Source organism: Lissotriton helveticus, chromosome 5_1, assembly GCF_964261635.1.
Source record: "Lissotriton helveticus chromosome 5_1, aLisHel1.1, whole genome shotgun sequence".
Lineage (NCBI taxonomy): Eukaryota > Metazoa > Chordata > Amphibia > Caudata > Salamandridae > Lissotriton > Lissotriton helveticus.
Genome location: NC_136065.1, coordinates 2034371446 through 2034387529, shown reverse-complemented (window position 1 = coordinate 2034387529; position 16084 = coordinate 2034371446). Strand labels below are relative to the sequence as shown.

The window sequence follows — 16084 nt, the reverse complement described above, 5'->3', positions numbered from 1 at the left end:
TATTTTGTCCACCCTAAGCGTGGAAGGGTATACTCAGATGTGAGTCCCTTGCTCATTGCACCATCAGGATTCAAGCAAGCCGGGCCGAAGACGCCTGAAATGGCAGAAACCGGTCCCCGGAAGCTTGTTTCCTTCCTAGTGTAAGAATTGGCTTTTGTAGTCTGGTCTGCCCTGTTCCCATGATGCACTGGGCCAGGGACAGACTAATTTGCATACAGCCAGGTTCTGAAACTGGGATGGTGCAATGAGCTAAAAAACGGTGTTGGATCTAGCCCTGATCTCTTGACTGGGTGAGAGTACTCTGCTTAATTCAGAGACTCTGTCCATCACCACCCCTTGTTGTAAATTATTTTGTCCACCCTAAGCGTGGAAGGGTATACTCAGATGTGAGTCCCTTGCTCATTGCACCATCAGGATTCAAGCAAGCCGGGCCGAAGACGCCTGAAATGGCAGAAACCGGTCCCCGGAAGCTTGTTTCCTTCCCAGTGTAAGAATTGGCTTTTGTAGTCTGGTCTGCCCTGTTCCCATGATGCACTGGGCCAGGGACAGACTAATTTGCATACAGCCAGGTTCTGAAACTGGGATGGTGCAATGAGCTAAAAAACGGTGTTGGATCTAGCCCTGATCTCTTGACTGGGTGAGAGTACTCTGCTTAATTCAGAGACTCTGTCCATCACCACCCCTTGTTGTAAATTATTTTGTCCACCCTAAGCGTGGAAGGGTATACTCAGATGTGAGTCCCTTGCTCATTGCACCATCAGGAATCAAGCAAGCCGGGCCGAAGACGCCTGAAATGGCAGAAACCGGTCCCCGGAAGCTTGTTTCCTTCCCAGTGTAAGAATTGGCTTTTGTAGTCTGGTCTGCCCTGTTCCCATGATGCACTGGGCCAGGGACAGACTAATTTGCATACAGCCAGGTTCTGAAACTGGGATGGTGCAATGAGCTAAAAAACGGTGTTGGATCTAGCCCTGATCTCTTGACTGGGTGAGAGTACTCTGCTTAATTCAGAGACTCTGTCCATCACCACCCCTTGTTGTAAAACAAATTCAATGGTGGCACCTCTCGCAGCACTCCTGCAGGCAGTTCGCACCGGCCCGGGCCGCCATGCTACCGCAGCTGCTATTAATTGTACCCCGCCGAATGCAGCCAATTCAGAAAAGTTACCCAGGAATTGTAGCGCTAAGCGGCCTCGAGGAAAGTATCACAGGCCTCACAGTCCCCCACTGAACTCATGAGGAGTCTGTACAGCAGCACCCCGATCACTGTGTGGAGGCCGCAGGCAGGGTGGCAAACAGTACTGAAATAGCGTCCTCGCCTGAGCTCAGCCTGTCTGCAGTGCCGCAACCAGCCCTTGTAGACCAGAGTGCGTCACTGCCTGCAAGCGCCATCCCCCGTGCAGCTTCTGGACACTCAGACTCATCTGCGACCGGGCCGCCGCCCAAATAGGTACCAGCCCAGAGCCTGTGTTTAAGTCTATAAGATGGATCATGTTATTTCTTGTCCTGATGCTCTATTTCCTTGATGCTTCATTATTGCCCTCTATGATGCCTCATTATTGTGTCCGGTACATGGTTTTTGCACTCGCTGGTGCCATATTATTGTTGTGTCTGGATACCCTAGCAGGCGCCTTATTATTGTCCTCTTTGATGCCTTTTTATTGCCCCTGTGATGACAATATATCCCCTCTGATTTGCTCTGCTTCACTCTCGGATGCCCTATTATTACCCTATCTGAAGCACCACCTTTGTACTCAGTCTTAGACGCCCTGTTATTGTCTTATCTAATTTGCTATTATTCCTGCCACTGATGCTCTGTTACACCTGTATGGCCCTATCATTGTCCTTTCTGATGCCATGTTAACCCCCTGATGCCCTCTTAAGGCCCCTCAGATGCAGTAATATTGTTCTCTCGAAAGTAGTATGATTTCTTTATTTACTGCCCTGTTATTAACCCATTACCCGTGATATTATTGTCCTGCCTCATGCCGCAATTGCCTGCTCCATCTGTCCGTTAATACCCCTTCCGATGCCTCATTACTGCCAACTTTGATGCCAGTGTTGCCCTCTCTATTGTTCTGTTAATGTCTCCTCTGAGATCTCATTATTGTCGCCTCTGATGCGTTTTTGCCCGCTCTATTCCCTGTTAATGCTCCCTCTGATGCATTCTTATTGCCCCCTCTGATGTAGTTATTGCCCTTTCTGAAGCCCTGTTATCGCCCCCTCCTCCGCTCTGTCCCTCGTTTGTTTATTTTGAGGCCTTGAAGGAGGAGGGAGGGGGTCAAGAGAGCAGTAAGGGGTTTTTAAGGTTGTTAATGATGGTGGATCGGTTAGCCGTTGCAATTAATGAAACAAAATATATTTTACATTTTATTTAAAAAATTAGATTAACCACAGTACTCTGGGACCTCATGCACACCAACTTTAGAAATCCTAAACTGTCCTTTGTTAGATTTGGTGATCTAATCTATGTATTACAATACATGGATGATTTGCTATTTTGTCCCATACACGTTTTCTTACTAACTTCTCTTGATAAAATGTTATTTAAAGTGTCACATGATAGATGTAAATGCCACTCATAAGTAGAGTATACACATAAAAATGTCATTAATATGCATTCTAAAATCTTGGCAGCTATGTGCGTTAGTCCAACCACTGATGCGTGGTACTTGGCAGGGCTGGTGTAATTTATATTTATATGTTTCCCTCGTCTTCATTGCTTGATTATGCTCTGGAGAAAGTGTCACTCATAATTCTTTACATGTCACTCATAATTACACATAAATTATGAAAATGTCGCACATAGCAATCTGAAACCTTGGCAGCTATGGTACAGCTGAGGTGCATGCTCGCACGCTCACAACGTTATCCTTCGCTTGTTTTAGGACTTGTGCCCCGAGTAACATGGAATACGGAAACTATTCTGGGGTAATATAAATTTGGCCCAGGCTTACTTTAGAGATTCCGTTAATCGGGCAGGGACACCAATCCAGTTTCACTGCCTGCACTTTATAAAGAGTACATTTTATTAGGTTGTGCTCTGCTATGATCTTTGTGTTGCACCCTTAACAAACTTGTAATCATCTTCTGAAGCATTCGCCCAGTTTCAGTGGCACGAGTGTCAAGGGGGCACTCTCACGCTAGAAATAATTGACCTTTAGATAAAAAACAAACATGCTGCCCCCTTGGAAAGGCATCCAAACCCTCTGCCACAATGTTCTATTGCGTCACGGAAGCAAATGTGCAGGTCTTTCTCCGCTTCCGGCAAAAACCCTGGAATTTCACATCTCAACCTGCTAGCGTGTGTTTTTTTGTTTTGAAACCTCCCTGTTGTTAATCACCATCACCAAAGGGCCTCCTGTCTGTTGCAACACGCTGATTACTAGCTGGCCGTGGAGGTTCGGGCAGAAATACTGGTTTCCTGTCACATGTGACTGGCGCGAGCTGTGGTTCGAGCCGTCAGTCCCTCTCAGGGTTGTTGGCAGCACGAAGCGCTGAGGACTGGCACGGCACCCACGGAAGACTCCTGGGAAGGGGCGATTGGTGCAGACTGTTGAAATTCGGAGCCTTCACCGCGTGTGCCAGTTGAACGTGGTCACCCTCACGAAGAGTGCGCGCCTTGTAAGGCAGCCACCGAACGCGAGTTCACGCGCCTCCACCCAGGGCCTGCAGCTCCGATCCATTCCTGCGCACACTGCTCGACCAAAGGCTCGCCACAGCACCTCCTGAGGCCTACAGCTGCTCTAACTGCCCACAGCATACCGCACTCCCCTCCACCTATCCAGGATCTGCAGCTCAGTGACCCAGCGCCTACAGCTCTATACATTCAATGTACACAGCTCCATCTAGTGCACAGAGCCCACAGGTCCACCCATTGCCCACAGCTCCAACCGGCGCCCACCTCCTCCACGAAGTGCTCGTAGCTCCTGCTCCATACGATAGGCACAGCTCCACCCAGCGCCCACAGCTCCACCCATGGCAGACTACAGCTCTACCACAACCTAGAGGTCACAGCTTCACTCAGTGCCCTCCAAGACCCCACCAAGTACATAGGGGACTGCCCAGGACCCGCGGCTCTACTCTTTAAGTACCCAAAGCTCAAGATGGTCCACCCGTGGGGCCCACCTACACCAACCCCTACACAAGCCAGGAGTGCCCCCGACCCCTTAACAAAGAGCCCAGAGTGCAGTGCGCGAGTTGCCTTTAGCACCAGTGAAACCTCCGATCACACTCGCACAAGCGCCCTGTTCACGACCAGTCACTGAGCGTTTTTCTGTTATTTCGTTTTCACAAAGCACTAGTGCACTCGAGAATGCTTCATGGCGCTTCATGACATCTGTGTGTTCGCGTGCGCCTCTGTGTGATGGGTCTATTCAGTGCAGGTATTAATAGCCCATAAGATAGCTCAGTGAGTTGAACCCTAGCTAAAATGATCTCAGTGTATCCCTTAGGTTGTTGATCACAGTACGTCAAAAACGATGTTGGGGTCGATACTTATAAAACTGGATTTAAGAGCCGTAGGCGACTCCGATCATGAGATGTGCTGCAGAATTGTTCAATGTAAGTATTGCGGTTCATTTTCATTTCAACACCTATTAGGAGCGCTCCGCCCCGAAGAGCAAAGGGGCGTTTTGCATCAGCGAAAGCCACAGCACAAGAATTAACAACCAATAGGAAAGCAATAGAAGAAAGAAAAAAATGGTAAATGAAAAGAGCACAGGATACGCGGTATCAAAGATAACATTTAATTAATTTTAAAAACTCGCGGGTGCTAGCAAGTGGCTGTTCTTAGCATGTGGTGATGCCTCTTTCACCCCGAAAATTAGGACACTTGTTCCATTGTAATTGGCTTTATTAAGTTGACATTGTCTATTAAACTCAACCTGACTTTGGCAATGGTCTGCAAAAAGCCATATTTTGCTTCCTATGTTCTTCTCGTGCGGCCCACTGGGGACGTGGACTGGGGTTGCAGCCTAATTGTAATCTGACACACACACCCACACACACACACACACGCACATCACCACCCTCAATCCAGGTAGTTATATATGTGGGCGCTTCACTGTGTAATTAGCTACAATCAATCATCTAGAACTTGAATAAAGTCTTTATTGCTCGATTAACAAAATTCATTGCAATTAAAAAAAGACGTGTGTACTTGCCGAGATACCCGATTCAGACGGGAGATGGCCGAATTTTAAAGTCAAAACAGGTTAATTCAAGTCTTTCTTTCGCGTTAAATTGCCCCTTTTCAATACAAGTCAATAGGGTAAATATATCCTAATATTTTAAATGTTCCTTTTGCTGCTTTCCAAATGTTTGCATGTATGAAAAAGTCTTTGTCAATCTGCATTTTTCTTGTGCACGACAAGAGGACTGGAGTACGTGGTACACGAGTTCGTGCTTTTCCCGAAGACGTAAGGCCTTATACATTTGCCTTTTGACTTCTTTACTAGTTCTTTCTTCCGTTTGGTTTATTTATTGTGAACAAAAACTTAAAAGTAGGTGAACATAGCTGTTGTTTTCTTTAGACAGAACTAGATTTATAACTGGTCCTGTATGTTTTGGAAACAAATCATCTCCCCTTACTATTCATGATTTATTTTGTTTACTCCTACTTTAAACATGTAGTTCTTACCTGGCGCACCACTAGAAGCATTCGTTCTCAGTAGTATTACTCCACTCAGGGCTTTAAGCGGGGTGAAAATAGTGGCTGGGGTGGTCTTTAAATGGAGCGTGGTTTATGTAATTAGGAGCGTGGCTTTAAACATGTAAACTACATTTCTATGATTTCCTAAGTGTGCCATCTGAACAGCATTTTGGTGACTCTGAAATTTTTGTTATTGCATCAGATATGTAACACAACTAACAGACTAAAACGATGATTTTGATGTAAATAACTAATATTGGAAATGTTTTAATTATGTGACTGAATTGCTGAGTTCTGTGGAAGGGGCCTTCAAAGTGTCTAAATTACGCCCATTATATTCACTCAATTTTAGACATGTATGCTCTATTTCTCTCTGCGCCCTATAAATACACAAGTAAACCTTACCGGCTCTTGGAGCAGCGATATTGTATATGTTCTGTGTGTGTGTGCCTCTGTTCCCGGTTTTCGTGCCTCTGTTCCTGGTTTTTGTGCCTCTGTTCCCTGCTTGTGCCTCTGTTCCCTGTGCCTCTGTTCCTGGTTTTCGTGGCTCTGTTCCCTGTTTGTGCCTCTGTACCCTGCTTGTCATCCGGTGCTTGTGCCTCTGTTCCCTGCTCGTGCCTCTGTTCCCTGCTCGTGCCTCTGTTCCCTGCTCGTGCCTCTGTTCCCTGCTTGTGCCTCTGTTGCCTGCTTGTGCCTCTGTTCCCTGCTTGTGCCTCTGTTCCCTGCTTGTGCCTCTGTTCCCTGCTTGTGCCTCTGTTACCTGCTTGTGCCTCTGTTCCCTGCTTGTGCCTCTATTCCCTGCTTGTGCCTCTGTTCCCTGCTTGTGCCCTGCTTGTGCCTCTGTTCCCTGATTGTTCCCTGCTTGTGCCCTGTTTGTGCCTCTGTGCCCTGCTTGTGTCTTTGTTCCCTGCATGTGCCTCTGTACCCTGCTTGTGCCTCTGTTCCCTGCTTGTGCCTCTGTGCCCTGCTCGTGCCTCTGTGCCCTGCTCGTGCCTCTGTTCCCTGCTCGTGCCTCTGTTCCCTGCTCGTGCCTCTGTACACTGCTTGTGATCCGCTTTTTGTGCCTCTGTTCCCGGCTTGTGATCTGCTTTTTGTGCCTCTGTTCCCGGATTATGATCCGCTTTTTGTGCCTCTGTTCCCGGATTATGATCCCTTTTTGTGCCTCTGTTCCCGGCTTGTGTGTGGCTCTGTCTGTGTGTGTGTGGCTCTGTGTGTGTGTGGGTGCGTGTGGCTCTACGTGTGTGTGTGTGTGTGGGTGCAAATGCAATAGGTCTTGCATTTGCGAGAGATTAAGCTATTGGTATTGTAAATGTTTTAAAAACAAAAATAATGTCATGAGCAATGCCAATAGCTCTAACTTTAACAAGGACGAGACCATTGCATTGTAAATGCTTGTTTTAAGAAGTAAGTCATTGGTTACGTGACATTTAGGCCAGGGGAGAAAGGAAGAACCTAAATTGTGTAGCAAACTTTAGAAGAACTTGAACTTCTGAACACCGAGTCAAATTAGGAAGGACTCACTCGCTGTTACTGATGCTAGTCAGGAATGCTCTCATTTTTAAGAGGACTACTCATGTGGTAAAAGATGTGGCTTTTAACTTCACATTTTTTTCTTATACGAGTATAGCACAACATCTGGGAAACTTCTTTTAAAATGACTAAAGAAATTAGAGGGTTAAAAGATGATCTGCTTGTACGATAACCACGGTGGTAAAACCGTTACCTCCAACTTTGAATACAGTAGGATTTTTGTTTGCTTTAGTTATTGTATATTTGAACCCTCTCTGACCCTGAGGTGAAGTGACACACTGTCCAACACAAGGGTAGACCTGAACCCTCTCTGAGGTGCAATGACACACTGCCCAACCCAAGAGTAGATCTGAACACACTTAAGAGCCTGAGGTGCAGTTACACACTATCCAACCCAAACGGTACACAATTTGAGGCTGGCTGCAATGGAGCCCTGGTCGGATACAGCACGTAGGCTGATTCTGGCAAAAGTCTGGAGGTCAAAAAGTTCAAAGGGGACTGCTGCTTTTGGGATGAAAAATCCTGCTGCTGCTGAAATTGTAGCCGTGGTGTGAAACCGAATGTCGGATACTTGAAGCAGCTTGGTCCCGGTGGTGCCCTGGAGCTTTGGAGAAGAGGACTGGACCTGCCATCTGTGACCTGAGAGGAGCCCAGAAGAAGTGCATACCCTTTCCTTTTCTATCAAGGACAAAGAGTTGCATTCCTTCAAGGACCAGTTAGCGGACCTCCTGTGTGACTTTAGAGACTCAACAAAAATCAAGAGGCCTTTTCTTGGAAGTACCAAGCTCAGCAGTGACCGCTTACTAAAATTACATTTACAATATATTTAATTAAAATTCTGACTTAGTCATTAGATCTCATTATTAATAAATATAAAATAGGTGCATGAAATGTGTCTGTAGCTCTGACGCCAATCTCGCCAACTCTGAACACCTTCACTTCCAGATCCACATCGACCCCAAGACCACACTCAGAGGCACCCTCCTTTACAGACCACCAGTGAAGACATCACGGACTTCATCACTCCACACGCGCTCCCCTCCAAAGATTACATCCTACTGGGAGACCTCAACTTTCATCTTGAAAAGAACAACGACCGCAACACCATCACCCTCTTGGACAACCTCGCCAACCTTGGACTTAAACAACTGGTCACCTCCCCCACCCACATCGCAGGTCACACACTCGACCCTATCTTCACCTCCAGCAACCATGTCTCCTTCAGCCACACTACGGATCTCCTCTGGACTGACCACAGCTGCGTTCACTTCACTTACAACAAGCCGAAACCCATCAACCACCCCCAACCAACTCTGCAAAGAAACTGGAACAAAATCACCATCGACCAGATCTCCTCATCGCTCCTTCTAAACACCCCAGCCCACTCTTCTAACCCAGACCAAGCCGCCACCAACTTCACCCTATGGTTATCCAACAGCGCCGACATCCTAGCACCACTGAAAAAACGTCAAAGCAAACCTGGCAGCAAGAAGGCCTCATGGTTCAACGATGATCTTAAGAAGTCCAAGAAATTCTGCCGCTCCCTTGAAAAAGCCTGGAAAAAAGACCCAACCACTAGCACCAAGGACGCCTTCAAAAACGCCACCCGCATACACCACCAACTAATCCGAAAGGCCAAGAAAACAGCATTCAAGGATCGACTAGATAACAACGCCCACAACAGCAAGGAACTTTTCAACATCGTCAAGGAATTCACCAATCCCTCGGCCAACTCCAACGACATAACCCCATCTCAAGCCCTCTGCGACTCCCTAGCCTCATTCTTCCACAACAAAATTGCAGACATCCACAACAGCTTCGACAACCAACCCGGCGACCAACCCACCCAACCATATGCTGACCTTTCACCCCCCTTGAACACCCTTAACGAATGGAACCCAATCTCCACTGAGGACACCATCCGCCTGATGAACTCCATCCACTCAGGATCCCCCACAGACCCATGTCCTCACCACATCTTCAACAAAGCAGACTCCGTCATAGCACCGCACCTCCGAGACGTCATCAACTGCTCCTTCAACTCCGCCACCTTCCCGGAAAGCTGGAAACACGCTGAACTCAGCGCCCTTCTGAAAAAACCCACAGCGGACCCCACCGAACTCAAAAATTACCGCCCCATCTCGCTCCTTCCTTTCCCGGCCAAAGTCATCGAGAAAGCTGTCAACAACCAACTCGCCGCTTTCCTCGAAGCCAACAAATCCCTCGACTCCTCACAGTCTGGCTTCCGAGCAAAACACAGCACTGAGACCGCCCTCATCGCAGCAACAGACGACATTCGAACTCTACTGGACAATGGAGACACAGTCGCCCTCATCCTCCTCGACCTCTCTGCAGCCTTCGACACAGTCTGCCACAGCACCCTTTTACAACGCCTCAGAAACATCGGAATACAAGGAAAAGCACTTGAATGGATCACCTCGTTCCTCACAGGAAGAACCCAGAGAGTCCGCCTTCCACCTTTCAAGTCCGAGGCCACTGAAGTCATCTGCGGCGTACCACAAGGATCCTCACTCAGTCCCACCCTCTTCAACGTATACATGAGCCCCCTCGCGGCCATCGCACGCCAACACAATCTCAACATCATCTCCTACGCGGATGACACTCAACTGATCCTTTCACTCACCAATGACCCCAGCACCGCCAAAACTAACCTACACGAAGGAATGAAAGAAGTTGCCGAATGGATGAAACATAGCCGTCTGAAACTGAACTCAGACAAAACAGAAGTCCTCATCTTAGGTACCTCCCCCTCTGCATGGGACGACTCCTGGTGGCCGGAAGCCCTTGGAAAAGCACCCACCCCGACAGACCACGCACGGAACCTAGGTGTTATCCTGGATTCTTCACTTTCAATGAACAGACAAGTCAACGCCGTCTCCTCATCCTGCTTCAACATTCTTCGCATGCTCAAAAAAACATTTCGCTGGATCCCCACCGAAACCAGAAAAACAGTCACCCATGCCCTGGTCACGAGCCGATTGGACTACGGAAACACCCTCTACGCAGGTACTACCGCTAAACTCCAGAAAAAACTCCAACGCATCCAGAACGCTTCAGCCAGGCTCATATTAGACATCCCGCGTAACGAACACATCTCTGGTCACCTGAAAAACCTCCACTGGCTACCCGTCAATAAGAGGATCACTTTCCGGCTTCTAACCCACGCACACAAAGCACTCTACGAAATCGGACCAGAATGCCTCAACTCACGACTTTCCTTTTACACCCCCTCCCGCCAACTACGATCTTCAAACCAAGCCCTCGCCACTGTACCTCGTATCAACAAGACCACCATGGGAGGTAGATCCTTCTCTTACCTGGCAGCTAAAACATGGAACTCACTTCCCACCTACCTTCGCCTTACCCAGAACCACCTAACATTCAGAAAGCAACTTAAAACATGGATATTTGACAAGTAATCCTCCTCCCCTCCCTAAGCGCCTTGTGACCCTCTGGGTATGTAGTGCGCTATATAAATTCTTTGACTTGACTTGACTTGTAGCCGGTACAGGGCAAAGGTTATAAAGTATGTATGTTATACCTTGACTTTTCCTATTTACCAGTTATAGTCTAATCAGTGACAATATTGTTTGGGCCCAGTCACTGGGTGCACATGGCATTTATAATGTCACACATGTTCAACTCTTACATATTATTTGCCCTACCCAGTGAGCAGCAGGGTGCATTTAGAGGTGACTTATTTATTAGTGTTTCCTACAGGTCAGAAGAGTGATTGACAGGTCTACAGAAAAGGGTTCAGGCTGCTGCAGTCAAGCTACACAAGTCAGGCCTAAAGCTACTTTTCACTGCCACGTAGTGGATGACACAACAAGTGGCGTAGTTCAGAGGTGACATTTAACTTTACATGCCATTAATGTACATTTCGGCACCATATACTGGGATCTTATAGGACAGTTAAAAGTCCCAAACAAGTTTTCTGCCACTTTTTACATCTTTTAGAGCCTCAAGTGCGTACACTGGGCGTCAGGTAGTAGTGTCCCAAAGTTAGAGCTCAAGGTTTCCAGGAGGAGAGTCACAAAAAAATAAAATACTGGGAGTGACCACCCAAAAAGGGGTCAACCTGAAACAACTGCACATTCACCAACAAAAGAAGTGCAACAATTTAGACTTACCCGCCTCAGGGTCTGCAATGTTTTCTTTCATTTCCTGACCAAGATGACCAATAAAAGTTGAAGCTGGCTCTTCTTTTTTCCTCAATAAAATAGCAGAATGACGTAAAGAAAATCAAGTAGAACAAGTTATGGGCAGTTACAGGCTTATACGAAGCGAGTTTCATACATTACAAACATACAATTCTAGACCACTAATATTCTTTCTAAAAGGTTAGGGCCACTACCATTTACAAGTTCAGAAGATCTTGCCATGTGCATTTTTATGTTTACTATGTAAATGTTGGAAGGTGGTTCTGACCTGAGCCGCCCGTATTTTTTGCTTTTTTAACACCTATTTGTTGAGCTTTTACTGTGGGAGAGCCTCACAAGTTGGGACTCACCCGCACTGAACTCATGATGAAAGGGACTGTATGTGTATTTTACAGGTGTCCCCCTGGCGCGAGTAGGCCACCGCGCTGCAGCCAGGGCAAGGAGCACTGGGCTGGTTACATGCAGACATGTGAGTACAAGTGTAAGGGGTGCGCTCGGGAGATTGCTAGCGTGCCAGCCCAGGAGCAGCTACAAAGTGAATAGTGTGGCGGAACTTATGCAGAACTGGGTGGTGACATGGAATAGCCTTTCTACAATGGGAAGAAACATATGAGGGAAAGTCAGTGTGCTTTACTGTTTTTATTCCATTATTCTCCTATGAGGATGGGGAGCACATGGGTTAGTTTTACTTTCCTAGGGCCTACAAATTCCTGACACGCACTAACGTCCACTGTAACTTATGCGAGAAGAAGTATTCTGCAGGGTCCAAAGTCATATTTGTACTGCTTTTGGGTCATCCAGAAATGTCATATTTCTCTGAGTCAGCTCCTAACCAGGGCCAGGCAGGGGCTGGCCCTGCCAGGCTGAATTAATGACCTTCCTCTACGAGCTGTAGCCTCAGAGGTCCAGCCCTGCACAACAAGCATTCCAAGGGTGAAGACCTCCACTCCAAGAGAAGATGGGTGAAGCTACAGGTTCATCTTTCAGCAGCTGTCACCTGGTGCTAGGCACCAGGCTGCTCTGGAGAGAAGGCAGCGAGGGGGAAGGGGCTCTCAGAGACCATGTGGCATGAGACCCCTGGACGACGACATTTTGAACAAACCCAGAGGCCTGGGCAGGAAGGAGGGAGCAGGGGCAGAGAAGTGATGGCTCACTGTGTGATAGGGCAAACTGAGACTTCCTGCCAGCCACCTCTTTAAAAGAGTTTGCACAGGAAGAGGAGCTCTCTCTGGAGTGTGGTCTGCTGAGGAAGACTGGTGCTGGAGCCTGGCGTCATGGGCAGTTGGAAGGAAGAACCCCCTGATTGTCCCAGGATGCAGAATTGTGCCAGGAAGGGAGTCCAGGACCAGTGAGCAGAAGCCTGAGCCTCTGCGCAAGGACAAGAGAGGTCTAGGAAGAGAGCCAGGTGAAAGGCTGGCGCAGGGAGCAGGTGAAGGCAGCTCCCTGCTGAATTCACCCTCCTTGAGACCAGGAGGGCGAAGTGGCTGGGGAGCGCCACAAGGAGCAAGAAGAGACACAAATGGCACTGATCGGTACTCTGGGGGCTAAGATATGCCCCCTAGAAGGTAGGCGACCTTTGAACTCTGAGGAGATAGACGACGAAGCGCGTGGGGCTCCGCCGCCGGTCTTAAATGTGCCCCCAGGGTGGGTCATGTCCCGGGGGCTGCCCCCAACACAAAGCAAAGCCGGGGAGCACCGTCGCTCCCCCGTGAAGTGGCGCAACCCGGGTGCCAGGAGCCCACCCTGGCCACCGGCGACGACAGAGGGCAGGGAGCGCCATCGCGCTTCCCTTGAAGATCGCAGGGGCCCGGGATCCCAAATCCGGGCCCGATGGTGTCGGTGAGGTGGAGGGCGGCGTGCCGTCGCGCATCCCCATTCGCAGCCAAAACACAAGCCGGGGGCGCCATCGCGCCCCTCATGAAGATGGCCCAGGGATCCAGGACCACAACCCCGGGTCCCAAAACGAAGAGGAGGACGGGGGAGTGCCGCTGCGGACTGGCGAAAGACTCCGCGTCTGTCCGCCGGAGCAGGCAGACCGAAAGTGTCTAGGGTCCCCAGGTGGCTCTCCAACGCTAGAGAAGCACAGGGTCCGGGTGGGACCGGGCCCACAAATAATGGCCAGAGCAGCCTGGGGTGGGTTCCACAAGCGGCATTACTCACCTGGGGGTCCGGGTGGGACCTGGCCCCCCACTGAAGTCTGCAGACGCAGCACAGCTCTTCCCAGAGCAGCCGGGGAGCCGCTGCTATAATGTGCACGGCAAGGAACACGAAGCGCACCATAAGGCCTTGCAAGGCATGGGGAAATCTACTGTTTCTGGCACCTGGTGGCCCTCAGAGGAGGGGGGTCACCCCCATTTGCTGGAAAGGTGCTGCGGGAGCTGCAGGAGCAGCGCAGTCTCCCCCAGCGCAAAGAGGAAAAGTCTCTCCCTAAGTCTCTTGGGACTTACAAAGAATAACCCCTCAAGGGCTCATCACAGGTGTCAACAGCATCCTGTGGCTGGAACTTTTGATCTTCAGCTGGGGGGGCGTTAAGGATGGCTCCAAGCAGTGAAATGTGAAGGGCTGAGCTTGAGGATGTCTGGAAGAGGGCTTCCCCTGGAGGTGAAGAGGTGTAATTGCACCAGTAGTGCATTTACTAATGCTATTTCTTTTTAGAGGGACTGAAAGTCACATGTGTTATGTGAAGTACCTGTGTAAGGTGGAGTCATAAGCAAAGTGGGGTTACGTTGCCAGACATTCCTGCTGGGGTGTCCGGCTGTAAATGCTTACTTCTGTGATGCCTTTTAGAGGCTGTGATTGCAATGCATTACAACTGTTATCAGCTATGAAAAGTACCTCATTTAAAGTGATGCCCAAACATGTATTCTTGCTACCGCGTTAGGGGAGGAATAGCCCAGACTGTTAGTCATAAGAAGAGTAGGTGTCTACTGTAGGGTCAGTACAAGATGGTCAGTCAGAGTTATGTGCCCCCAGGGCAGGTGTACCTATTTTTAATGCTTGTTGAGATGATGGGGTGGGTCCCCACTGGGATGTTGCCAGTTGACAAGGTCCTCGCTCCAGGTTGTGTCAACACACTTCATTTGGGGGCAAGATGAGGTGCAGACATGGGAGTGGTGGTGCTAGGACCCCCACCCCCTTGAGGGAAAGGTGGAGATGTTATACAATGTCACAAAGTAATTCAAACCGCTTATGTATATTTGTAAATTGGTGCATAGTATTAAGTAGTGCGTGTGCTTAATAAATGTAATCTTACTTTTATAAAGCAAAGTACAGACTGGACAATCAATTATTGAGTGTTATTTCTGCGTACCTGTAATGGCGATTACTAGCCCACACCACCTCCTGTGAGTAAGCCTTAGTCTGCTCGGCAACGCTACCCTCTGAGAGTCAGGCGCTACACTGGGGTGTTTGGTTCCCAGTGAAGGACAAATGTGACATGTTATTTGTGCAGGTCTCACAGATACTGCCTCGTTTTCCAACAGTAAACATGGACATTTCTGTAAGTGGGTGAAACTACTAAAGGAAAGGACATCATGTTCAGAAAACATATCTTCTTTTAACACATATTCTGTGGGGTGCATTACTTTGGTTGAATGCCATGTCTCCTAGAGGCAGTTTTGCAAATCAAAGCGGATTGTTGTGTTTAAACACCCACTAAGACGTAATAGAAAACACCCTAGTATTTTTTTCAATCTTGCCCATCTCTACATAAGATTTACACCTGGCATTTCAGTCGTTATATTGATTTCTGCTGAACTAAATTTTATATGGATTTGGGCTAATATACTAACTTAAAGGTTGTTTTGGTGCAACACTACATGTCCCAAATGCACTTTTGTTACAGGAATGCAATTGCTTGTCTCAGGCTACAAAAGGCAAGCATAGAATTTTTCACAGAAACCTTGTTTTATGTTCATGTAAAAGATTGTTTTCACTGTGCTCTAGTTCAGCCACATCCTTTATCAAAAATGGAGGCCCAATAGTCTAACAATCCTGTTTCCTGCAGAGGCACAACAAGTTCTGCACAGGTGGATAGGTCAAAGGTTCCCTGAAAGTCAGAAGTTTGTGGCAGTATAACATCACGGTGATGTTATAGTAAAAGTTCCTTTGAGCAAACGGCGCTCAGTATGAGTTTCTGTCGACGCGTTTCAGTGAAACAATCAAATTATCAACACCTAGATAATTTTACTGTTTTATCGTGATTAAAATGGATTGAATCAGAGATAATATGTACTGTACGAAATATGTTGGTCTGCAAAACAAAAGGATTGTAAATGTATACATGCACTGTACCACTTTATTTTCAACTGTTACTACTCTGTTTTCTTCTTTAATAAAAATAATATTAACAAAAATAATTGAATGAATCAATAATTGTCCTGAAGAGGGTGATGATAATGTGATTGTTTCGCTGAAACGCTGCATTGACCGATAGAGCTAAAAGGAACTTTTATTTCTATAGATTTGTCCTTTTCTGGCCTTTTTTTTTCAATGATTGTGAGAATGTTATGAATTTGTCAACTGTTTTTTTAATATTGTGGTTACCAATTTATGTATTAAGTAGAAAAGTGAAATATATGTAACAATTGTTTTCAATATTTGTAAAAATGAAATAATAAATACTTTTTAAAATAAGAAATAATGTTTAAGGTTAATTACTGATCTAGTAAGTATTTGCTTCTTTCTCTTTTTCTGACTCAAGGATGACTTTAGCCTTTTAA

General features: G+C 47.5%; 1 protein-coding gene across 2 annotated transcripts in view; it reads right to left on the bottom strand.

The window, feature by feature from the left end:
• Nucleotides 1–16084, bottom strand: part of LOC144756218 (uncharacterized) — a 161403-nt gene that overhangs the window by 39494 nt on the left and 105825 nt on the right. The window contains exon 4 of one of the 2 annotated variants that reach the window (XM_078645833.1): nucleotides 11334–11405. The exons of the other annotated variant lie outside the window; for it this stretch is intronic. Within the exon in view, the coding sequence (XP_078501959.1) occupies nucleotides 11334–11405 (72 nt within the window). The remainder of the gene's footprint in view (nucleotides 1–11333; nucleotides 11406–16084) is intronic. 2 annotated transcript variants of the gene reach the window in all.